The following is a 26,684-nucleotide window of genomic DNA, read 5'->3' as shown; positions in this document are numbered from 1 at the left end:
TACATTAGTAGTTAATTTTTATTACTAAATAACAATAGCAAATTATTGGTACAACAAATGTTAATGTAGGAAATAATGTAAAAACATTAATTCTACAAACAAAAATAAAAATAAAAATAACAATTTCAGAATCCTACACAATTCACGCAAAAACTATTCAAGAAATCCATAGGACTTATTTTCTCTCCATAGCTACACACGATTCCCCAATATCTACACGACATCAGCAACATCTGGCCAAAAGCAGGTCTCACATCCTCTTTGTCACACTCTTGAATTTCTGGGAGGTTTTATAGAATATGGACTTTTTCCTCTGAACATCCATGAGGTGGAGATTCCCCTCAGAAACACTCCTCATAACTCTTCTGGGCTCGTTCTCCTCTGACCCTAAGGAGAAACACAATGCTTAGATACAGACGGGGGCTCTACGGAGAGCTTCAAATTAAATGTTTTTCCTTTGCAGTGTGAAAAATCCATTCATTCATTCAAAAAAAAGTTGGTTATTTTAGATTACATAAATTGAAAAATAAAACAAATTGCTGTCTAAAATGCATCACATCAAAAGTATGCAATCTGATGAGAAACCAAATTCTGCAGTTGTCCAAAAGCCAAACAAAATCCTTCAAAATAAAATGCATGCCATACGTAACAGGCAGACAAGCTCCTTCATTGTTGATTAAAAACAGCTTGGCTTTCTAAAAGCTTGTGTCCTTCATAACAGGCACATAAAAAAAAGCATATTCTGGCCTGGCCCTGCCCTGAACTTTGTGTTGCAGCTGACAGATGTAGGCATAAGCTCTGAGTGTAAGCACTACTAATTGAAATGAACATGGGGATTTTAGAGGGGGAAAAAGCCACACATTTAATATATTTTATAAATAGTGAATGAAAGCAAACTACACTCTTTCCCTGGGTCACTTCAGGGGAGAAATACTGGTATTGTTGCACTCACCAGCAAAACGACGCACTCTTAGTGGTCTGCTTGCTACTACTGTGGAGTCCTGCTTTATGCGCTTGGGTGCTGAAAGAATTTCCTGCTCTCTGCTGCTGCTACAGGGGGAGATGGAAACACAAGGGATGAAATACGTTAATATCTGAGCAGCACAACACTTCCTTCCCTGATGCTTCACTAGAAAAATGTATTTCGTGTACGTCACAACCACACTTACCAGTTTATTTTGCGTTTGCCCTGCGCAGCCGAAGTCATGGCCATGTAGGTCTTGCCACGTCGGATGTCTAACAGAGACGGCATCTCCAGTCTGTGGGAAACAACAAGTCAGGCAATGTCACTTTCCTTCTCAATATTTCAACAGCCTGACATGTGACCAATACATATAAACACACTGGAATGAGTACAGCACTCTGTTACATTAGACAATTCTGAGCTTTGTCACCGCCACTTGCTCATACCTAAAACTTAAGAGACAAGGCAGCTCAACGTTTAGAAATAAGTATTTGGAGGGGCTCGAACCCGAATACAATTTCTGCCAGTCTGTCACCTGGGACAAATTGTAAAATAAAAAATGTGAATCGTTGTAATACTAAGAGAGGCAAAAAAAAACAATTATACAGAGAAAGTCTTAATCTATGAATGTATGCACTGTTTTACATTGTTCAGCAGCTAATATTAAACTGGACTGTTGAAGTGACGGAGTATGATGAACATCTTTGACAATACCACACCCACCTTTTGGGGGGTTTGCTCATGTCATTGGCTCGGGGAGCCTGCTGTTGGCTTGGACTCAAGGGGCACGAAGTCTCAGCCTGATGATTGGGGCTACATTGGTAAAGGACGACGGTAGCGTTGGCAAGAGCTGCTTCATTGTCACCATCTTCAATGTCAAATGTCATGTTGGGGTCATTGACTGCAGAGTGCTGGAGAGGCAGGAGTGAAGGCCTGTTGAGTGTACTGCTGGCCTCTGGAGTGTAGAGCAGTGGAAACATCCCCTCCTGTCTTAAGACCTCCTGGAGGACCATGGGAACCTGCGCTGAGGCGGAGACAACACTCCCAGGGTTTGGTGGAGACACTGCCAGCTTCCTCCTGGTAGGTTTCTTGGGAATGGGTTCCATCACTGTCACCTGGGCCGCTGGGCCTAGAAAACAACATCAATAGGATTTCATTTTTATGAAGAAGCTACAAAGAACCTAACAAATTTAGGCCTATACATGATCAAATAAATTGCTATCAAGTTACACAACACACTTCATCAAGGTCAATTCCATTTCAATACAGTCCAATCCATGTACTTCGAATTGACAATTAGAGGATTTTTTCAATTTTGGCCTAGCTCTACAAATCACTTAATGAATGTAGGTCAAATGGAATTGAAATTGAAAACAAATCATAAACATCCCCCACCAAGCACTTACATGGAAGTGTATACACCTGGGATGTATTCAGTGAGGTAAAACCTTTGGAATGTTGCGGATATAAAAACGTAAAGGTTTCCATATTTTACTTGACAGTCACGTCTGTTCTACACACATTTATATGGGAGCGTTCTATAAGCTTCTTCCTGAACAGGGTCCAGGGTTCATCCTGTTCAGCCAGAACACTTTCTGTTAGTGGTTGGTGAGGCCTTGCTACTTGGTTTACTAGTTTGAGCTCAAGTGCAAGATAAGAATGCATTATCCAGTCTAAATCACAGTAGGCTGTCAGCATGTGGGTATTCACTAACAACATGGCAGTAGTTTGCCATAGCAATGTCATACATGGCCCAGGGATGAAAGTATATTTTTTAATTTTATGTTTTATCCCATGACTGGAACTGGAGTCGATCTCAGATCGGAGGGAAAATGTTTTGCCTCGAGGTCCACATCGGGATGTCGAAATTCAACGGAGGGCTGCACAGATTTGTTTTATGACCGATATGTTTTTCATGACCGCAAATAGATTTTTAACAAAGGGCAATTATTTGAAAATAGATATGTCCATTACAGTTTCTACATACATTCTATCTAGTCTGAGACATTCACGTGTGGTCTGGAGTGTTTTTATTTTAATACCCCAAATAATCACCCTCCTGGACAACTTTAACCCCTGCATGGCCTTACCATCTGTGTTGAAGCACCATACTCATATTTTAAGAAAACAAATCACATCTGAATAGATCTTAGGTGGCACCGGTATAAAAAGAAGACAGTATCACCACCATTGAAAGGTGAAGGAATAACCTTTCTGTAAAATACTGAAAGGAGAAGTCCACGTCTGCAGTAGGCCTAATATGGGTTCTCATCTTTTGGCAGTTGGAGAAGTGTAGAGGTAGCCAAAGAAAGTGAACCTGGTGACCTTTACACAGTGCAGACATTAATCAGAAGTGTAAGGGAGTAAGGGCCGGGACACATTCATGCCCACAAATCGAGTTTCACCAGTCCCGACAAGCCCAGCTACTGTCACATGGAAGATGGCGAAGTAGAGGAAAGAAGAAAATGAATCAAATCGAATGAGGCAAAATAAAAATATAATTTGATGTTTCAAAGAAACCAAGACTTAAAGCCCTCAGAACTGCCTCAATTAGTCAGGGCACGGACTCCACAAGGTGTTGAATGCGTTCCACAGGGATCCTGGCCCATGTTGACTCCAATGCTTCCCACAGTTGTGTCAAGTTGGCTTGACGTCCTTTGGGTAGTGGGCCATTCTTGATACACACGGGAAACTGTTGAGCGTGGAAAACCCAGCAGCGTTGCAGTTCTTGACACAAACCGGTGTGCCTGGCACCTACTAACATACCCTGTTCAAAGGCACTTAAATCTTATAATCTTGCCTATTCTCCCCCAATGGCACAGATACACAAGCCATGTCTCAATTGCCTCATAAATCCTTCTTTAACCGGTCTCCTCCCATTCAGCTACAGTGATTGAAGTGGATTCAATAAGGGACTACAGCTTTCACCTGGATTCACCTAGTCAGTCTGGTCAGTGTTCATTAAGTTTTGTACACTCAGTGTATATTTCTACACCATGAGGTTGGAATAACTGTTTAATAACAGCTGTTTGAAAATACAAAAATGTAAGCCTGTTTTGGTGGGATGGAGTTTTGGCCTGCCCTGTGACGTCGCCAGGCAGTAAACTAGTTAATAGACCAATAAGAGAGTGTTCCAAACCACTCTGCCAATAACAGCTAGTTTTTAGTTTTCCCCTCCCCACTCAGACCACTCCCAGACAGTCCTAGAACAATTCTTGCTTGAGAAATTACTCTTTGCTAAGAAGCTATTTTTGCTTCTTTTTGACATTTATGGATATACAATCACAGTAAGTTGACTTAATTGTTATCCAGAAATGATTTGATACTGAGATAAAATCTGCTGCATTGGACCTTTAACCAATCAAGCAAAAATAACAAGGCCACATAAAATCCTTATGGAACACAAAGCAAGGAATGAGGGAAAACAACTTATGGCCGACAACGCAGGAGTGGACATAGGATAAGTTATTTCATGGTATAAGTGGTTCACAATCACTAGCCATAATGGATGACTCACACGCTCAGCAACCTGTCGTATAAAGGATACAGCTACACTGAATGGATCACCATATTAGTCATCAGTGAGGATGAGGCATACACACTACATACTGTTAATTATTGGTCATTTGATCAAGACTAACTTAGATACAACTAACTTTACATACAACTGATTAAATGGGAATAATTGATATAGGCTACACAATACATTTTTAATATACACCAAAGTCGTTTTAATAGAAAACGTGTCTTCCATTAACCGGCCTAAATGTTATGAATAGAACTTTGGGATTTCATTCTGTAACCAGAGCTTAAACGTATTAACATGAATAATTATGTTTTACAAGCATAGTATAGACTATGATAAAACCTGGCTGAGATTGATGATTATGTCACCTAAAGAACATAAGTAAGCAGGGTTGTTCGAGGTTAATGGCTGGTGTGTAAAAGTAAAGTGGAGAGCACGTTGCATCAGAGCACGAGGAGGCAGACTCACTTGTTGCAGTGAGACACTGCGGTTGCATCATTTACATGCTGCTGACCACAGCCCTGTGACGCCGCTTTCTACCTACAACATTTTACTGAGGAGGAGGCAACTCCCAGAAATGTGAACTGTGTGGTGGTGGATTTGACATATCAATTTGCCTACCGACCCCCGCACAGACAAAATAGAACTACTAACTAAATTGTTTAATGTAGAAGCTTTTAAGTGACAATGCTAATTTTTTTTAACAACTTACTTGCGTATCATAAAAGGGAGGGGGGAATATGGAAGATTAATGGACCTATTTATTCGTACGAAGAGCAGAAAGCAATATTTAGGAAATTTGAGTCACAGCTCAGATAGCAAGGCAGGATGAGGGGACAGTGATAAATGGTACCGTTTCTGATGGAGATCTGGCCCGGCAATAAATGGCAGCCAAGTTCTTTCAATCACATATTTTTGGCTTGTAGGATTAATACATGCATGAGGTGCTATTTCTGGTGGAGACCGCACCGTATTAGGGTCGCTTGGCTGCTGCCTCCCTCTTTATAGTGCTGCTGCTGTTATCGCTGACGGGCAGGGGCGTTTACGCTTGCCTTGCCTACCTTCTTTTCCCTGCAGTGAATTTGCATTTTCATGAATGAGGTTTGAGCAGCCTGGGTTGGGAGGGCTGGATGCTGGATTGACTGAGTACAAGATATGGAGGAAAGGGGGAGGGGGGCAAGGAGGGAGAGTGTGATCGAGCAGGAAAAAGTAAGACTGGCACAGAACGAGGTTGGAGAGAGAAGAGTGATTGAAATTGTGTGGGCCATCCTGTGCTGAAGGGAGATAAGGTTATGGGTACAAGGCATTGGACTGGCGGGGAGCAGGACCCTATTGAGAGGGTCATGTGTGGTGACCTGCCCTCGTATCCACTTAGAGATGGTGCGGTAATGAAAAGGTTGGAAGAGGGAGGATCTCCATACTCAATCATTATCAAGCGCTGATGCTAGTTGCACAAACACAGAATAAATCAAGGATTTCACACTAAACAGGTAACATGACTTGGACAAGATCTTATTTCATATCTAAAGCATAAATCATAGTGCACAGACAGAGAAGCGATAGTCCAGTGTCCCATTGTGACATAGCTACCTGGCTCTGAGACCACCATCTGCAGGGGACACAAAGCCCGAACACACACCTCCCTACAATTCCCGACCAACGCGTCTCCGGTACGCGTCCTCTACTCACTTGAAAGTGTTGACAGTTGGAGAAACTGCTCGAGGTGCACTCAGAATGAGAAAGTATGAAAGCCAACGGTCCAATATTCTAGAACACGGCAGTGCGAATGTGTACTGGTTTTGGACTATGATAAACCCTTAAGGCCATTCATGTAATGCACAATCACAAAAAGCCATTTTGAAGTAGATAAGACATGCAAAAAATAAGGCTGTGACGGTCATGGAATTTTGGATGACGGTTATTGACCGTGATCACCGTTACTACAGCTCGAATAGCAAAATAAAATACACATATTTTCTCCTCTGCTCTGCTGCTGACTGCATGTGCTGCTGCCTGTTTGCTACAACACCTTGCTTGTTTCAGCAAGGAGCAAAGTTATCACATTGTTAACATTCCATGTTACTGTAGAAACAGACTCAACCGCACAAATGCCCGGCCGTCCCGTCTTCAGTCAGCCGTTCCACAAAAAAAAAAGGTAAAATTGTTATGAGGGTTATTTTATTTTCATGACGGTTAAACAGTAATTGTGCCAGCCCTAGTAAAAAGGGGTTTTAAAGCCATTTCCTGTTGCACTGTGGTCGTCCGGTGTTGTTTTCTTTAAAAACGTAGCCGACCTTTCCCACAATGTGTTTCAATCAAACGTAGACCATCTGTTCAGCAGAAAATATCATTACAGACAATTTGGACGGCCATATTTCACATACTTCCCTAAAGGTTTTCCCAGTCCTTTTCTTTCTCTAAAGGGGTCTGGAGTGTTATTTCATTTTCACAAAATCTCTTTAGTTCCAGACCAGAAAGTCTGCAGTGCTGGAAATCGAACAACTGGAAATCAAATTCTATTTCATGTCAGAATACTTTTTGTAGTTTCTGTAACAGTTTGCCTATTTTATTTTTCCTCGTTTAAGAATCAGTTGAAGTGCCAATTGATATCCCATCATCTCGAGGATGGCAGAAGGGAAACTAAGTTGTTACACTAAACACCAGTGATCAGTGGGAATAAAACAAAAAACACTTAATCCACAGATCAATATTACTAATTTCTCACTTCAGTTTGAGCACTACAGTGGGGATGTTTAATATTGCCAGTTCATTATTTTAACCATTTCAGTCCTTGTGGTCTTCTGAAACAAGCCTTCTCTGTTAACATCCCAAGTTTATACTAGTGAATCCTGAAACCAGTTTTATCACAACTGAAATTGCTGATGAACAATTAACAGCTGAAACAGAGCTTTTACCACAGGAGTGATGACTTTGATGGACATATTTGATCCCCTCTGACTGTCACTATGAAGGATTCCATGTGGCAAGCTGTTAGATTAATGACCAGGTTAGCAGGCCTGAGGGAGAGTAAAGACAGGTTTACCTTTCGATGATGGATTGGGTTGAAGGCGCAGCGAGACTCTCCTCTTATGTTTCTCAGCACCTGAGTGACAGACAACAGTATGTTCAACAACACAGCCTCCTTCATGAATACCATGCCAACCCCCCAGTTATCAGCACAACACACAGCATGACTAGCATCACAGCTCAGCCTGCACAGTTATCAATAGAACAGACACAATCGTGCCTCAGCATTTGGCTGTGGTAAATGTGAATAGTCATCATGAGCTGTGTAGCAAAGTCTGCTATTGTACACTTGCCTGGTTAAAGAATGGGTAGCCCTTTACACTTGTATCTGTATATGGGTTGAAAATGGCAGCTTTGGACAATGATAAGCTCTTAAATTGGAACAATACAGTAACATGCTATACATGACGTCAGAACTCAGGCTCTGCACTTCACAGCTCTGTATGGGTTTTGACTGACAGCCGTTCTGAACTTGAGCGCCGTTCTGAACTTGAGCACCGCACACGACAAGTTGCCCCAATCCCTCCCGCTAATTGGGCAACTTTAGAAAATGTTTTGTCTGTCTGAGTGAGGGAAATGCTGTAAATTACAATTACAAGGACTCTATGTATTTTGAAAGATGAGACGCTAAGGATTATAATAAATACTGCTTTGATGTCATACAAGCAAGCCTAAAACCCATGAGTCCCAACATGCACTTCACATTTCCATATCATAAAACTCATGTAATATACATTGTCAACGTTTATGATTACTATGTTTGATGTACAGTTACAAGATAACATGGCGTTATACCCTGGGTTGTCCTGAACAGAATGAGCCTGTTTGTTGTATTGTGAAGAAAATTTGCCGCGAACCATGCATTTGGATTTACTCATGAATCCATTCCGTGCACACCAAAATTTCAATCTGTTTCTCTGAATTTCTTAGTGTTAGGCTTTCACAAAAATCCTATTTTATCATTTTGCTAGTCATGTTGGCAATAGAACAAGCGCTCAAATTTCACCCACCTGACCCAGATAGTTAAAAAAAATTTAAAAGAAATGCAGCGACAATTACTGTCAATTTAAAAATGCACATAAAATCAACAGTGTAATGTTTGGATTCAGTCTTGTGTCAGCTGAACAGTTGGCCTCACCTTTAGTCTAATAATTTTCCCATAATCTCCAAACTGTTCCCTTGTAATTTATACCATGGTTATGCATTTCCATATTTTTTCTGTAAGAAACATTTCAATTTAGCTCTATCCCTATCCAATTCCCACAAGTGTAAGGGGTTAAAGGTTCAATGCAGCCATTTTTAATCAAAATATGAAATCATTTCTGGGTAACAACTAAGTTCCTTACTGTGATTGTTTTCAATTAAAAATGGTCAAAAAGAAACAAATATTGCTTCTTAGCAAAGCGCAATTTCTCAAGCAAGACGTTTTCTAGGACTGTCTGGGAGTGGCCTGAATGGGGAAGGGAAAACTAGCTGTTATTGGCAGAGAGGTTTGGAACTCTTTCTTATTAACTACTTGGTGATGTCACCAGGCAGGCCAAAATGCCATCCCACCAAAACAGGCAGACATTTTAGGCTGTCTTTTCTTAAACTAAAATGGGCATCCTCATAATTTTTTATAATTTCATAGAGTGTAAATATATATATAAAATGTAGGAAATCAACTTTTGATTGCACTGGGCCTTTAACTAAATGTAGCTTTAAATAAATAATAACAGTAGTCTTCAGGATAGTCATTGCAAGGTGAAAACGGAGGGAATAGAACAAACAGACGGGACCTATTGAGATCTGGTATCATACATTTGTGCTCATGGCTTGTGAAAGGAGGGTTAAATTACAGGATATCACTCAACTACAAGCACAAGTGGACAGGGCCAAAAATACTAAATAAAAGACACAGGGAAACAAGCATGTGACGGGTGCAGGGGGACAGGTGCGGGGTGCACCTGCTGACATTTGATGGACAGCAACATAGTAATTAAGTATTGCTGGCCAGCTTTGGTTCACGCTCCATTGTCTCCTAGGGGCTGAATGTCATGAAAGGAGGCCTGATGGCGCACTGGTGCTGGGTTATACAGGGTGTGATAGGACCTGGAGAATGGTGGCTCCAGTGTGTGTAGGCTCCCATGATCAACAGTAAATAGAGCCCAATAGCCCAGGGCCACCAGATATTGCTGTATGGCCACTGGTGACCTGAAAATAAAGCTCTACAACAGATGATTAAACAGTCAACCAGGGGGTTATACTACAAAACAAGATCAATGGCCAGCTAACTTGCCAAAATATATTTAGATTTTTTAGAAAGAATGGGCATGGTCTAATTAAATCAACAACCAAAAACACATACTGAACTTTAGCTTTCTTAATGAAGCAGAAAATCAATAGTTTTGTAGTATACCCCTCATGGGGAAATTACATGTCATCGTTGTCACTGGGAGTTGAAGCTAAGTCTGCGTCTTTTAAGACAACATAAGGTGTGAAGTCATGACTTACTACTGCAGGGACTGTTTTGATGGGGACAGATGCGGTGTGAAAATGACAGGATGGGTGCGAGCTCTGGCCTAAGCCTGGAACCCTCAGCCTGGGTCTCCTCGTCCTTCTGCTCCCCTGCCTTCTCCTGATCGGCCCAGACCACACCCCTCTCCCTGAGGACCAAGTGCTCCAGGTCCTGGTTCTCAGCCTCGTCGGCAGCTGTGACCAGGCCCAACCCCCTCAGCGTCCAGTACTGTCTGCTGTAGGCAGGCAGCAGCATGTGCACCATTCTGAACAGAAGAAAGCATGAAACTCAGGCTTAAAAGATGCCCTGTTGAGTCAGTATCACAATTTATAGTGTAAAGTTGCCAAAGTGAATTTTGTTGCACATATATGCAACACCTAGTATAGTATAATTCACAAGACGAATACTCTCTATTCACTAATTCATATAAGTAAGCGATAACGACACTGTACATTCTCTGGAGGTAATGTATGACACAGGTATGGATGGCACACAGCAATTCATACATAGTACAGTGTGAGTCACATGACTCACTCTATTTTTCATAAATATTATTTCATATCATCCCCATCTTAATGTGTCTGTATCTACCTGACCATATTTGCCCATTCATGTAGGATTGAGGCCTGAAGATTCCTTCTAAAACATGTAGCAATATCTGTACAACAGATGTTGTGGAGTATTGGCTCAGATTGACTTAAGTCTACTTGACAGGTCTGAAAAGTCTGACAAACCCCTTTAAGACTTAAGGCCATCTTATGGTAATATCACTGCATTTCCACTCTCTGTCTTCAGTGGATACAGGTGGATGATTCAACTCTGATACGCAATGCCAGGCTTTTGTTCCAGCCCTGCTGTAGCATACCAGACTCCAGCAATCAGCTGCTCAACAGGAACAAAAGCCTGCACACCCAGTAGCTTCCAGCTGGAGCGTTGGCTTGGCCACATGTTTTACACAGTAAGTGAGGTATTTTTCCACTGTGGTAAAGAGTATCAAATACAACAATGAATATCGGTATCGAAGTCCAAATTTTGGTATGGTGACATTACGTGTTTAATACTGAAAAAGAAAAAAATGACCTACTTTTTAGTCTGTTTATTCTCCTGGTCCTGGATGCCGATGAGGTGGGTCATTTGCTCAATGTGCTGCTTGAGGTCCTCTACCTGTAGCTGGAGCCTGTGGCAGCGAAGGTCCTTCTGGAGTACCTGAGGGGGAAAGGGGAAGAGCTGGTGAAATGACCATGAGGGAACATATTGAGTAACCCTGACCACAGCTAGAGAACAAGCTGGCAGGGAGTCATCAGTGACGCACAAGACAATGAGTCTTGAAGGGTTTATTTTGTGCCATGCTTCATCTCTGAGAACCTGTCTTCTGGGTAAAAAAAAAAAAAAAAAAGCTGTCATCCAACTCTGACGTAAAAGAGTATACGAAACGACAGCAGAGAACAGTGAGTGACGTAAAAGAGTATACGAAACGACAGCAGAGAACAGTGAGTGACGTAAAAGAGTATACGAAACGACAGCAGAGAACAGTGAGTGACGTAAAAGAGTATACGAAACGACAGCAGAGAACAGTGAGTGACGTAAAAGAGTATACGAAACGACAGCAGAGAACAGTGAGTGACGTAAAAGAGTATACGAAACGACAGCAGAGAACAGTGAGTGACGTAAAAGAGTATACGAAACGACAGCAGAGAACAGTGAGTGACGTAAAAGAGTATACGAAACGACAGCAGAGAACATTTGACAAGCGGATGAATCATTGTTCTGTGCCACTTCCTAGAAGAGGGATGAGAAAGAGAAATCTACATAGTTTTAGGTAACTGGCTGTGTGAGGGATGCGTAAAGATCATTGATCCATTCACCTCAGTCATCCACCAGTGAACAAGAGCAATAAAATAAACACAGTTCTAATTACCTGGAGAACAGATGGAAGAAAACAAACTGTCACAACAAGTTGGGATATATTTGCAAAAACAAACAAAGTAAAAATGCAAAAATAAAAGTAGCATCACTTCCTGTGATGAGTTCCCATCCTTTCTATAATTCTCTCTGGGAGATGAAAAATGACATATTTAAAAGGGATAGTTCACCTTAACTATAAGTATAACCATTTCTATGTATAATTAGCAATTCGTTTATTATATGGATCTTATCCAGCGAGTCAGCAACCAAAAAGAAGGCTTAGTTTAGGTAGCTTACAATTAAGAAGCATTGTCAATAAATCTTCACAATCCCTCCTGGATTTTGTGAGGATTTTGTGTGATATTTGCGGGCAACAATGCACTGACGAGGAAAAAAAATGTGTGTTGACGTGTGGCTTGATTGAACCATATTATGCTGTAAATGTGCAATGATTGTCTAACATTGAAATTCTTGCTGACTCAAAAGGAACACCTACAGTTGAAGTCAGAAGTTTACATACACTTAGGTTGGAGTCATTAAAACTCGTTTTTCAACCACTCCACAAATGTATTGTTAACAAACTATAGTTTTGGAAAGTCGTAAGGACATCTACTTTGTGCATGACACAAGTAATTTTTCCAACAATTGTTTACAGACAGAATATTTAACTTATAATTCACTGTATCACAATTCCAGTGGGTCAAACGTTTGCATACACTAAGTTGACTGTGCCTTTAAACAGCTTGGAAAATTCCAGAAAATTATGTCATGGCTTTAGAAGCTTCTGATAGGCTAATTGACATCATTTGAGTCAATTGGAGGTGTACCTGTATTCAAGGCCTACCTTCAAACTCAGTGCCTCTTTGCTTGACATCATGGGGAAATCAAAAAGAAAATCAACCAAGACCTCATTGTAGACCTCCATAAGTCTAGTTCATCCTTGGGAGCAATTTCCAAATGCCTGAAGGTACCACGTTCATCTGCACAAACAATAGTACGCAAGTATAAACACCATGGGACCACGCAGCAATCATACCACTCAGGAAGGAGACGCGTTCTGTCTCCTAGAGATGGACGTACTTTGGTGCGAAAAGTGCAAATCAATCCCGGAACAACAGCAAAGGACCTTGAAGATGCTGGAGGAAACAGGTACAAAAGTATCTATATCCACAGTAAAACCAGTCCTATATCGACTTAACCTGAAAGGCCGCTCAGCAAGGAGCACTGCTCCAAAACTGCCATAAAAAAGCCAGACTACGATTTGCAACTGCACATGGGGACAAAGATCGTTCTTTTTGGAGAAATGTCCTCTGGTCTGATGAAACTGAAATAGAACCGTTTGGCCATAATGACCATTGTTATGTTTGGTGGAAAAAGGTGAGGCTTGCAAGCCGAAGAACACCATCCCAACCGTGAAGCACGGGGGTGGCAGCATCATGTTGTGGGGGTGCTTTGCTGCAGGAGGGACTGGTGCACTTCACAAAATAGATGGCTTCAAGGGGAAGAAAATTATGTGGATATATTGAAGCAACATCTCAAGACATCAGTCAGGAAGTTAAAGCTTGGTCGCAAATGCACTTCGCTCCGCAGGTAATATTACATTTCATTACATTACAACGGTTTGATTTGTTTGATCTGAGCAATTGTTTAGCTAGCTACATAGCTGTCTTTGTATCAAAGATAATTGTGTAGTTTAGAGTAATTATCGAGGTTAGCTAGCCAGCTATTTTCGTCCTCCGCGACGCCGTTCTCCTAACTTAGTCAACACTGCTAGCTAGCCAACTTCTACCGACTAGCAGCACTGTAGAAACTAATACATTACAATGGAACGATTTGATTAGTGTAGTGTTAGCTAGCTACATAGTTGTCTTTGCTGTCTTTGTATCTAAGATAATTGTGTAGTTTAGAGTAAATATCGAGGTTAGCTAGCCAGCTATTTTCGTCCCCCGCGACGCCATTTTCCAAACCTAGCCAACTATTACCGACGAGCAGCATTTTAGAAACTAAATACATTACAAAGGAACGTCTTGATTAGTGTTGTTAGCTAGCTACATAGTTGCCTTTGTATCATGATAAAGGTGTAGTACTGAAACTATCGAGGTTACCTAGCCAGCTACACTTTCAAACAAAGTCAACAACGCAGCCACTGCTAGCTAGCCTACTTCACCAGCCAGCAGTACTGTATCATTTTAGTCATCTTAGTCAATAAGATTTTTGCAACGTAAGCTTAACTTTCTGAACATTCGAGACGTGTAGTCCACTTGTCATTCCAATCTCCTTTGCATTAGCGTAGCCTCTTCTGTAGCCTGTCAACTATGTGTCTGTCTATCCCTGTTCTCTCCCCTCTGCACAGGCCATACAAACGCTTCACACCGCGTGGCCGCTGCCACTCTAACCTGGTGGTCCCAGCGCGCACAACCCACGTGGAGTTCCAGGTCTCCGGCAGCCTCTGGAACTGCCGGTCTGCGGCCAACAAGGCAGAGTTCATCTCAGCCTATGCTACCCTCCAGTCCCTCGACTTCTTGGCGCTGACGGAAACATGGATGACCACAGATAACACTGCTACTCCTACTGCTCTCTCCTCATCTGCCCACGTGTTCTCGCATACCCCGAGAGCATCTGGCCAGCGGGGTGGTGGCACTGGAATCCTCATCTCTCCCAAGTGGACATTCTCTCTTTCTCCCCTGACCCATCTGTCTATCGCCTCCTTTGAATTCCATGCTGTCACAGTTACCAGCCCTTTCAAGCTTAACATCCTTATCATTTATCGCCCTCCAGGTTCCCTTGGAGAGTTCATCAATGAGCTTGACACCTTGATAAGTTCCTTTCCTGAGGATGGCTCACCTCTCACAGTTCTGGGTGACTTTAACCCCCCCACGTCTACCTTTGACTCATTCCTCTCTGCCTCCTTCTTTCCACTCCTCTCCTCTTTTGACCTCACCCTCTCACCTTCCCCCCCTACTCACAAGGCAGGCAATACGCTTGACCTCATCTTTACTAGATGCTGTTCTTCCACTAATCTCATTGCAACTCCCCTCCAAGTCTCCGACCACTACCTTGTATCCTTGTCCCTCTCGCTCTCCTCTAACACTTCTCACTCTGCCCCTACTCGGATGGTATTGCGCCGTCGCAACCTTCGCTCTCTCTCTCCTCTTCCCTCTGCTCAAACCTTCTCCAACCTATCTCCTGATTCTGCCTCCTCAAACCTCCTCTCCTCCCTTTCTGCATCCTTTGACTCTATGTCCCCTATCCTCCAGGCCGGCTCGGTCCTCCCCTCCTGCCCCGTGGCTCGACGACTCATTGCGAGCTCACAGAACAGGGCTCCGGGCAGCCGAGCGGAAATGGAGGAAAACTCGCCTCCCTGCGGACCTGGCATCCTTTCACTCCCTCCTCTACATTTTCCTCTTCTGTTTCTGCTGCTAAAGCCACTTTCTACCACTCTAAATTCCAAGCATCTGCCTCTAACCCTAGGAAGCTCTTTGCCACCTTCTCCTCCCTCCTGAATCCCCCCCCCCCTCCTCCCTCTCTGCGGATGACATCGTCAACCATTTTGAAGAGAAGGTCGACGACATCCGATCCTCGTTTGTTAAGTCAAACGACACCGCTGGTCCTGCTCACACTGCCCTACCCTGTGCTTTAACCTCTTTCTCCCCTCTCTCTCCAGATGAAATCTCGCGTCTTGTGACGGCCGGCCGCCCAACAACCTGCCCGCTTGACCCTATCCCCTCCTCTCTTTTCCAGACCATTTCCGGAGACCTTCTCCCTTACCTCACCTCGCTCATCAACTCATCCTTGACCGCTGGCTACGTCCCTTCCGTCTTCAAGAGAGCGAGAGTTGCACCCCTTCTGAAAAAACCTACACTCGATCCCTCCGATGTCAACAACTACAGACCAGTATCCCTTCTTTCTTTTCTCTCAAACTCTTGAACGTGCCGTCCTGGGCCAGCTCTCTTGCTATCTCTCTCAGAATTACCTTCTTGATCCAAATCAGTCAGGTTTCAAGACTGGTCATTCAACTGAGACTGCTCTTCTCTGTGTCACGGAGGCTCTCCGCACTGCTAAAGCTAACTCTCTCTCCTCTGCTCTCATCCTTCTAGACCCATCTGCTGCCTTTGATACTGTGAACCACCAGATCCTCCTCTCCACCCTCTCCGAGTTGGGCATCTCCGGCGCGGCCCACACTTGGATTGCGTCCTACCTGACAGGTCGCTCCTACCAGGTGGCGTGGCGAGAATCTGTCTCCGCACCACGTGCTCTCGCCACTGGTGTCCCCCAGGGCTCTGTTCTAGGCCCTCTCCTATTCTCGCTATACACCAAGTCACTTCGCTCTGTCATATCCTCACATGGTCTCTCCTATCATTGCTATGCAGACGACACACAATTAATCTTCTCCTTTCCCCCTTCTGATAACCAGGTGGCGAATCGCATCTCTGCATGTCTGGCAGACATATCAGTGTGGATGACGGATCACCACCTCAAGCTGAACCTCGGCAAGACGGAGCTGCTTTTCCTCCCGGAGAAGGACTGCCCGTTCCATGATCTCGCCATCACGGTTGACAACTCCATTGTGTCCTCCTCCCAGAGTGCTAAGAACCTTGGCGTGACCCTGGACAACACCCTGTCGTTCTCCACTAACATCAAGGCGGTGACCCGATCCTGTAGTTTCATGCTCTACAACATTCGCAGAGTACGACCCTGCCTCACACAGGAAGCGGCGCAGGTCCTAATCCAGGCATTTGTCATCTCCCGTCTGGATTACTGCAACTCGCTGTTGGCTGGGCTCCCTGCCTGTGCCATTAAACCCCTACAACACATCCAGAACGCCGCAGCCCGTCTGGTGTTCAACCTTCCCAAGTTATCTCACGTCACCCCGCTCCTCCGCTCTCTCCACTGGCTTCCAGTTGAAGCTCGCATCCGCTACAAGACCATGGTGCTTGCCTACGGAGCCGTGAGGGGAACGGCACCTCCGTACCTTCAGGCTCTGATCAGTCCCTACACCCAAACGAGGGCACTGCGCTCATCCACCTCTGGCCTGCTGGCCCCCCTACCTCTGAGGAAGCACAGGTCCCACTCAGCCCAGTCAAAACTGTTCGCTGCTCTGGCACCCCTATGGTGGAACAAGCTCCCTCACGACGCCAGGACAGCAGAGTCAATCACCACCTCCCGGAGACACCTGAAACCCCACCTCTTTAAGGAATACCTAGGATAGGATAAAGTAATCCTTCTAACCCCCCCCCCCCCCCAAAAAAAAGATTTAGATGCACTATTGTAAAGTGGTTGTTCCACTGGATATCATAAGGTGAATGCACCAATTTGTAAGTCGCTCTGGATAAGAGCGTCTGCTAAATGACTTAAATGTATCTTCCAAATGGACAATGACTTCAAGCATACTTCCAAAGTTGTGGCAAAATAGCTTAAGGACAACAAAGTCAAGGTATTGGAGTGGCCATCACAAAGCCCTGATCTCAATCCTATAGAACATTTCTGGGCAGAATCGAAAATGCGTGTGCGAGCAAGGAGGCCTACAAACCTGACTCAGTTACACCAGCTTTATCAGGAGGAATGGGCCAAAATTCACCCAAAAGACCCTGGGACTCAACACCTCCCTCTGCAACTGGATCCTGGACTTCCTGATGGGCCACCCCCAGGTGGTAAGGGTAGGCAACAACACATCTGCCAAGCTGATCCTCAACACGGGGGCCCCTCAGGGGTGCGTGCTTAGTCCCCTCATGTACTCCCTATTCACCTCCGACTGCGTGGCCAAGCATGACTCCAACACCATCATTATGTTTTCCGACGACACAACAGTGGTAGATCACGACAACGATGGCCAGTCAAAAGGGAGGTCAGAGACATGGCAGTGTGGTGCCAGGACAATCACCTCTCCCTCAACGTGAGCAAGACAAAGTAACTGATCGTGGACTACAGGAAAAGGAGGGGCGAACAGGCCCCCAATAACATCGACGGGGCTATAGTGCATCTAGTCAAGAGTTTCAAGTTCCTTGGTGTCCACATACCCAACTAACTATCATGGTCCAAACACACCAAGAAAGTCATAAAGAGGGCACGACAATGCCTTTTCCCCCTCAGGAGACTGAAAGAGTTGGCATGGGTCCCCAGATTCTCAAAAAGTTCTACAGCTGCACCATTGAGAGCTGCATGGCATCCGACCAAAGGCGCTACAGAGGGTAGTGCGCATGGCCCAGTAGATCACTGGGGCCAAGCTTCCTGCCATCCAGGACCCATATATTAGGCGGTGTCAGAGGAAGGCCCCCCAAAAATTGTCAAAGACTCCAGTCACCCAAGTCATAGACTGTTCTCTCTGCTATCGCACAGCAAGCAGTACCAGAGCACCAAGTCTTGGTCCAAAAGGCTCCTTAACAGCTTCTACCCCCAAGTAATAAGACTGCTCAACATTTAATTAAATGGCCACCTGGACTATTTACATTGACTGACCCCTGCCCCCATCCTTTTGTTTTTACACTGCTGTTACTCGCTGTCTATTATCTACTGTATGCATAGTCACTTTACCCCTACCTACATGGACAAATTACCTGGACTAACCTTAGCCCCTGCACATTGACTTGGTACCGGTACCCCCTGTATATAGCCTAGTTATTGTTCTTTTATTGTGTTACTTTTTTACTTTATTCAAGAACTCTTTCTTGAACCACATTGTTGGTTAAGGGCTTGTAAGTAAGCACTTCACAGTAAGGACTACTACACCTGTTGTATTCGGCACATGTGACAAATAACTTGATTTGAACTGCGAGCCCTCTTTTTGTACTGTGGTAATGGGTCAGCTTTGTGATAATATTGCAATGTTTTTACTGTTTTATGCAGAAATAGTGCAGTGATTGGTCAAATTTGCAAGCCCTCACATAATATGCAGGGAAATGTTGATTTAGCAAAAAAATTACAAAAATACAATCCCGGAATCCTGGAGGGACTATCTTCCTCTACATCTCCACCTACGAGTATATGAACAAAATAAACCATATACCACTAACACCAACCCTGGGTCAAGAGCTACCATATATCCTGACCCCTCCAGCAGTTGCCTCACCACTGGTGGCTGGGAGTCCTGTCCCAGTAGCTTCATGTCATTCTCCACACGGTGCAGCCAGCTGTTGTTCTCAAGGAAGCGCAGCTCAGCCTCCTCCAGCCTCTTGCGGATGTGCTGCTGCTGTGTGAGCAGGGAAGCCAGCTTGCGCTCATGCTTGCAGGTGGCCTATTCAACAACAGAGCCTATCAGATTGGGATATGACAAAGGAGTGTATGCACTTTAAACATCCATCTATCACTGGTACATCCTAAAAGACAAGCTCCTTCTGGGACCATTTTCTGGCTAAAACGACATGGTGATAAGCAGGGCCTTTAACAGACCTTCTCAGTCTTGTCTTTGGCACCGAAGAGCTGGGCCTGCTGGTTGCACTCCTCGCTGTGGCGCTGACGTAACTCGTTCTCCTTCAGCTGCCGCTCCAGAACAAGGTGCTCCCTCCTGATCTGAGAACGACTGGAGAAAATGCTCTGTAGGGACTCTGACACCCTATCCAGAAAAAGGAGCAACCAGCCAGTTATCATTAAATAGAGTTTTTGCTTAATAATGGAGGGCAAATGTTTATATAAAAAAAAAAAAAAAACATTTCAGTGTTTGCCCTTCCTCAAGTAAAAATGCTATGTCATGTTATTGTTCGACTCAACAGGTTGAACAGTGTTCAAATCAGGCAGCTGCCCTGGATCACCCCCAGCAGCTTTTACCCAATAAGGCAGAGGCCTTGCAACAATGTCTCATTCTGGTAAAGGAAGAGGGGTATGCAGGTAAATAAATAAACAGACAGTGGAGAGCAGCCGCTGAGATGTGACTGCAATCTCCAATGTAACCCCTGTGACGTAGGAGCCGCCGTGGCCTTGCCAGACTGATGAATTTTTTATTGTGTGAGAAGCATGCTGCCTCTCTTCAGAGCCTCACATTGTGCGAGTTGTGAATTCTGATGCCGGTGAATGAAATGCGTGGGAATGAGACTCATTCAGCTTTCCACCCCCCCACCCTTCCCCTCGCTCCCTTTTTAAACAGATGCCACTGCAGCCCTTAGAGGGGACTGAAGGAAGGACATTTTTAGCTAATATCGATATATTGTGTAGTTTTATTTACATTTTTTACGTGGCTCACAGCTGCCCCTATCAAAAATGCAGAGCAAACTCTCCACCCACCAGGTCCTTGGGCTTTGTACTTTTCCCTCAATATTATAAATTATCTATGGATTTCAATTAAAGTGTACAAGTTTAAAGGACAACACTCAAGTGTGGTGCACATTATGCATAACAGAACTTGTATTAGTATATAAATACAAGTTTTGCCTTTTGGTTGTTGCATGCACATTGGCACAAGAAATAAGTGCTTACTTGTGAATCTCTGTTTGGTTCTGACTGGAGATGGTATTAGAGCCTCCAGGAACAAGAGGGCCCATCTTCTCATATTCTTTCAACTTCTTCTTCAATTGAACGATCTGAAATGGCATAAACCATTGATAAATTGTGAAATTTATGTCCACACCTTTTCTGGCCATAAAGGCCTCCAGTCTGTGTAGTAGAGATGGGTGCTTCGTCTTATATTACCTCTTCTCGCTGACTCTCACATATCACTGCATACTGGCCGATGTGACTGTCCAAGCTGACAACATTCCTCTTGAGCTAAAGGACAGGTAGATGCATGTAAAAATGTATGGAGGGAGAAAGAGAGGCATTACAAACAGAAATATTGTAAGAAATGCCATGTAGTACAAGTTTCACTGTCAAAACCACCTCTGAACTTATGTTTGGCTTTTAAAAACAGAGTTTATTACAAATGAAGGTACACTAAGGAGAGCACGGCCAAAGAGGCCTAAGTAAATCCTATAACATTGTTGGGATGGGTGAGTAGTTTACTGACCGATGATTTGATCTCTTTGGCCCTGTTGGCGTATTTCAGTGTGTTGTGGGTGTCGTCATAAGATTTGGAGGAGGGGCTAATGTTGGCGATCATGACCGTCCTGCAGTTCCCGCCAAGAGAATCTTTAAGGAGTCGTGTTAGCTTGCTGTCCCTGTATGGTATGTGGGCTTTCTTACTCTGCTAAAATAAATATAGCAAAAGCAACATTAGCCTGAGAAAAGAGTAAAAGTGCAAAACAGGAAAAGGTTAGGCCTACACATTCAGGTTTGAGGTGGGGAAAGGTCTGAAAAACCTCACTGGACATTAATGCTTTTTTATTTATATCAATTCATTCCAACTTGCTTGCGTTAAAATGGAATTTACCACAGTCCTATGACCCCATTGGGACTCAAGGCATACAGTAAATGCCCAGTGACAATGGGACAACACACAAATAAGGCTGTATAGGGGGGGCGTTTTAGAAGTGAAATACACTGAATGTACAAAACATTAAGAACACCTGCGCTTTCCATGACATAGACTGACCAGGTGAAAGCTATGATCCCTTATTGATATCACTTGTTAAAGCCACTTCAAAATCAGAGTAGATGAAGGTGAGGAGACAGGTTAAATAATTATTTTTAAGCTTTGAGACAATTGAGAGATGGATTGTGTATGTGTACCATTCAAAGGGTGAATGGGCAAGGCAAAATATTTAGGTGCCTTTGAACGCGGTATGGTAGTAGGTGCCAGGCACACCAGTTTGTGTCAAGAACTGCAACACGGCTGGGTTTTACATGCTCAACAGTTTCCAGTGTGAATCAAGAATGGTCCACCACACAAAGAACTTCCAGCAACTGTGGGAAGCATTGGAGTGAACATGGGCCAGCATCCCTGTGGAACGCTTTCAACACCTTGTAGAGTTCATGCCCTGACAAATTGAGGCTGTTCTGAGGTATTCTTAATGTTTTGTATATACACATTCTTTTTGGCAGACAGTAACTATTTGTTTCCATAAACAGGTTCATTTCTATAGAATTTGAAAACGCCCAAGCACATTATCTTCTGCTGGTGTGAATGTGCTATGTCTGAATTCAGCCTGGCTTCACTAATGGCACAGATGCGTCTTGAGTACATTACATCTGTTCAGGTGAGTCACAGTCGCATGGAGATTCAAATGGCAGGAATTACAGGAACTTGCAGAGGAAAAGTGATCTGCAATGGGCTGGGGGCTGCCCAGCTGTTCTCCCTGGCCGAAACCTACATCTGGAATCAGGAAACCCTTATATTTCCAGCGGATCCTATGGGAGCTCAAAGTTTGCAGCTAAAAGGAGGTTGTCCCAATTAAGCAGAGCGAGTCTTTCGCCAGAGCAGGATTTACAATGTACAGAGAAACAGCCTGAGAGAGAGGAAATGGGCCAATGGAGAAAACCACAAAGGCTAAATGTGCCACTGCAATTCATAGCCATGGGACCAGTCCTAGCTGGGACATCAAGGTATCATTCCCTATAGCAAACAACGGTGCCATAAAAATAAACGAAATAAAAAAATACATTTCAGTACAGCGGTGGCATGTTTGTGCAGCATTTCCTAAATGCAAGTGGCCTGCTTGTGGAATCCCCAGGGTCAGTGGTAAACCAAGAAGACTCAGTGACAGGTTAATATATGCGACTGGAATGAAATATTACCCAAATACTTGGCTTGCTAACAGACCAAGCAAGGCTCCTTGAGTCACAGGGAGCTGCTCACTTTTTTTCTGGCAACGACTGAGCAGGGGAGTATTGCTGCCAGTAGGATGCAAAATTGCAATCAATTAAACAAAATAGAGACAAAATGAAGGCAGAATAAATTAGACTAGACCGACCTAAATATCCACAAAAAGAAAAAAAATTACCTTAAAAAATGCAGTGTGACCACAGAAATCAACTGGCACAGAGAAAATGAACGACAGCAAGGGATAACCCTAACACCATTCACTGGTGAGATAAACATATGAAATCAGTTGTAACACCAGGGTAGTGGGTTCAATTACCGGGACCACCCATAAATAAAATGTATGCACACATGACTAACTTGCTTTGGATAAAAGTGTGTGTGTGTGTGTGGGGGGGGGGGGGGGGAATGAACTCAATAGTTTAAAATGACTAAAACCAAATGGAAACTGTGTAGAAATTATAATGATCCTACATTCATACAGTTTCTTGACTGTGTCCAGCTCGCTTATAATCCCAAAAATGAAAGCCAGACAGTCCGGGAGCATTGAAAAGTCCAAATGATAGATAGAGGACTATCTTTAGCAAATTTTGATGGCAAGGAAATATAAGTTTCAGTGCATCCCTCTGGACTTTGAAGACCGAATGCGGCCCCCAGGGCAAAATTAGTTTGACACACCTGTCTTAGTGTTAAATCTAGACATAAGTTTGTGTATTCTCAGTGGTGAGGTAGCAGCACCCAGGCCTGCTCAACATTGTTTATGAGTCACACAGAAATGCCTGTGGGTGTTATTGTCAAAAGATCAACCAGCATTTTGAATTATATTGAATTCTGTGAGCAGAAACATTTCCTTTGAATAATTTAAGGTCCTATTCAAACAGAAACATGAATCAAGATGCTTTACACATACCTTAGGGTCAGCCAAAGCGTTGATGACATTTCCCAGGGCAAGGAGTGAACGGTTGATGTTAGCGCCTTCCCGTTGACGTGCTCCCTTTGCGTTAGTGGCACTTGCTCGCTCGGAGCCAGCGAGGTCAATCAGGCTCATTTTGGCCACACGGACATTTGGATTAAGGCTGGCCGTCCTGTCCTGTTGCTTCAAGTAAATCTAGTGGGACAAGAACACCAACAATTTAATCTTCACCTGTTCAGTGACTGCAGTGGGTAAACCTGCTTGCCGTCTGGTAAAGGAGGAAAGGTAGATGACACCACTCCATTAAAATAGCCTACCTGAAATACAGCATGGGACCGTGACGAGGTGGCATTCATGTCAGTGGGGTGCTGCGTTCTATTCCGATTGCCATAATCCAAAGCTTCAAGGATGTGCTCAGCAGACTTAGGCTACAAGAGGTCACATGAATACTTTTAAACAAATAAAATCAGAACACATCGAGCAAAAAGAGATTTAAAAAAAAGTACAACACACCTGACAGACACAACAAATGACCTGTTGATCACTAACCTGGTGCAGAGTAAGGCCTTGGATAACCACTCCTTTCGAGGGGTCCTCCCTCACTGCAAGAGGGCCCACATTAGCTAAGAGATCCCGGATCTGCTCATTATAGACCTGCAAACCAGTTATGACAAAAACTTGACTGATTTCTATTGACAATTTAAATTCTGATTGTTCATTAATAAAATGTGTTTATTTCCCAGGTATGATGGAGGAAGATTTTTCCTTCATTTCTGTCTCCGCACCATGCGCTCTCACCACTGGTGTCCCCCAGGGCTCTGTTCTAGGCCCTCTCCTATTCTCGCTATACACCAAGTCACTTGGCTCTGTCATATCCTCACATGGTCTCTCCTATCATTGCTATGCAGACGACACACAATTAATGTTCTCCTTTCCCCCTTCTGATAACCAGGCGGCGAATCGCATCTCTGCATGTCTGTCAGACATATCAGTGTGGATGACGGATCACCAGCTCAAGCTGAACCTCGGCAAGACGGAGCTGCTCTTCCTCCCGGGGAAGGACTGCCCCTTCCATGATCTCGCCATCACGGTTGACAACTCCCTTGTGTCCTCCTCCCAGAGTGCTAAGAACCTTGGCGTGATCCTGGACAACACCCTGTCGTTCTCCACTAACATCAAGGCGGTGACCCGATCCTGTAGGTTCATGCTCTACAACATTCGCAGAGTACGACCCTGCCTCACACAGGAAGCGGCGCAGGTCCTAATCCAGGCACTTGTCATCTCCCGTCTGGATTACTGCAACTCGCTGTTGGCTGGGCTCCCTGCCTGTGCCATTAAACCCCTACAACTCATCCAGAACGCCGCAGCCCGTCTGGTGTTCAACCTTCCCAAGTTCTCTCACGTCACCCCGCTCCTCCGCTCTCTCCACTGGCTTCCAGTTGAAGCTCGCATCCGCTACAAGACCATGGTGATTGCCTACGGACCTGTGAAGGGAACGGCACCTCCATACCTTCAGGCTCTGATCAGGCCCTACACCCAAACAAGGGCACTGCGTTCATCCACCACTGGCCTGCTGGCCCCCCTACCTCTGAGGAAGCACAGTTCTCGCTCAGCCCAGTCAAAACTGTTTGCTGCTCTGGCACCCCAATGGTGGAACAAGCTCCCTCACGACGCCAGGACAGCGGAGTCAATCACCACCTTCCGGAGACACCTGAAACCCCACCTCTTTAAGGAATACCTAGGATAGGATAAAGTAATCCTTCTAACCCCCCCCCCCCCCTTAAAAGATTTAGATGCACTATTGTAAAGTGGTTGTTCCACTGGATATCATAAGGTGAATGCACCATTTTGTAAGTCGCTCTGGATAAGAGCGTCTGCTAAATGACTTAAATGTAAATGTAATTTCTGTGCAAATTTATTAATTGAAAAATCTGACAGACAAAACCAAAGAGTCACCTCGAGATAAGAAAATGCTACATCGAATATTTTCTCTTCCTTGACTTGATCCATACGTTTGAAGAGCTCCGTCATGGTGCGATACATCACACCCGGGTCATTGCTTGAGCCCAACATGGTGTGTGTCTTGCCTGCTCCTGTTGCGCCATAAGCAAAGACTGCAACATTTCAGAGGATTAGTAATTAAACATTATCAAAACTTCCACTTCAAATTAAAATAAATCCGATTTTGGTAGGTTTAAATGTGACACCAAATGTATTGGAATTTAACTGCTAAATGTGGTACAAAGATGTAGGCTACTGTAGCATACTAATTACTATTTCTAAAATGGGCCAAGGGCCTACTAATCAGAAGGTGTAGTCGTGTAAAGATTAGTAGGTTTAGGCCTATTTTATTACCTGTACAGTTGAAGCCATTCAACACTCCATCAAGTATCCTTTTAGTGGTGTTCTCAAAGATATCCACCTGAGAAGAATCCTCCCCAAAAACATTATCAAAGACAAATTTCAGGTCCTTATTGGCTCTCTTGTTGACATCTCTGTTTCGAACTCTTGGTCCCCCGAAAGATGTAATTTGCTGTTCCTTGGGGTCAAATATTAGCATGTGGTTGTCCACAACTTGGACCACATTCCTGAAGTTCTCGCACTTCTTCTCATTGTCGTTAGTTGGCCGCACACGAACAACCACTTTGACATGGCTGCACACGTCCATGACTCTTCTTATTGTGTATTGATCTAGTTGAGAGATCACAAGGAAGATGCTTTAGCTGACAAAACTCCAAGATGAATGATGTATCTGATATACTCCAATGGAGTGGCGCAGAGACCAGCCTTTGTGGAATTGGGCGTGGCCAGATGTAATAACATAGCTAGCTACTTGCATTCGACAACATTACATTTTAAACAGTGGACATATACAAATATGTTGTTACATAAAGAACAGGGCGACTTGAATGTCTCGTGTATTCGTCGCCCGTAGTGCCTTGTTGTGGCTAGCTAACGTTAGCAGTCAACAAAGAGCTATATAAGCTCACCTCCGAGCGAAAACAGCAAGTGCCGCGAGTTGTAAAATACATCATAAACATTACTTTTGCTCTGGAGCGAAGTATAATACACCCACAGCTTACCTTTGACTATAATTGTTTCACATTTGCAATTGCGGCTTGCTAGCAAGTAACGTTACAGCCACCGCTACTTTTTCTCCCAAGACCAGCGCGTCTTTTCAAAAACAAGCCCACTCTTCCTTCGCAACAGCTGATTGGCTATGCACCT

General features: G+C 44.0%; 1 protein-coding gene across 2 annotated transcripts; it reads right to left on the bottom strand.

Moving 5' to 3' along the window:
• On the bottom strand, nt 1-26,675 carry LOC106563520 (kinesin-like protein KIF18A). 2 transcript variants are annotated; one of them, XM_014129181.3, is made up of 18 exons: nt 26,540-26,675; nt 25,812-26,147; nt 25,413-25,570; nt 24,006-24,110; nt 23,774-23,884; nt 23,454-23,651; nt 20,852-21,031; nt 20,539-20,613; nt 20,326-20,429; nt 19,306-19,468; nt 18,986-19,150; nt 11,099-11,220; nt 10,011-10,279; nt 7,534-7,593; nt 1,688-2,093; nt 1,170-1,259; nt 953-1,050; nt 1-387 (listed from the first exon to the last, which is right to left on the bottom strand). In XM_014129181.3, exons 2-18 carry the CDS (start codon nt 26,122-26,124, stop codon nt 251-253), a joined length of 2,754 nt encoding a protein of 917 aa, XP_013984656.2. In that variant the 5' UTR covers nt 26,125-26,147; nt 26,540-26,675; the 3' UTR covers nt 1-250. The 2 variants fall into 2 exon arrangements, with proteins under 2 accessions (XP_013984656.2, XP_013984657.2); XM_014129182.3 differs by having other exon boundaries at nt 20,852-21,028.
• Nucleotides 26,676-26,684: the final 9 nt, after the last annotated feature.

This window comes from Salmo salar, chromosome 11 (assembly GCF_965601325.2).
Source record: "Salmo salar chromosome 11, fSalSal1, whole genome shotgun sequence".
In the NCBI taxonomy this organism is placed as follows: domain Eukaryota; kingdom Metazoa; phylum Chordata; class Actinopteri; order Salmoniformes; family Salmonidae; genus Salmo; species Salmo salar.
This window is presented reverse-complemented; position numbering and strand designations above follow the sequence as displayed.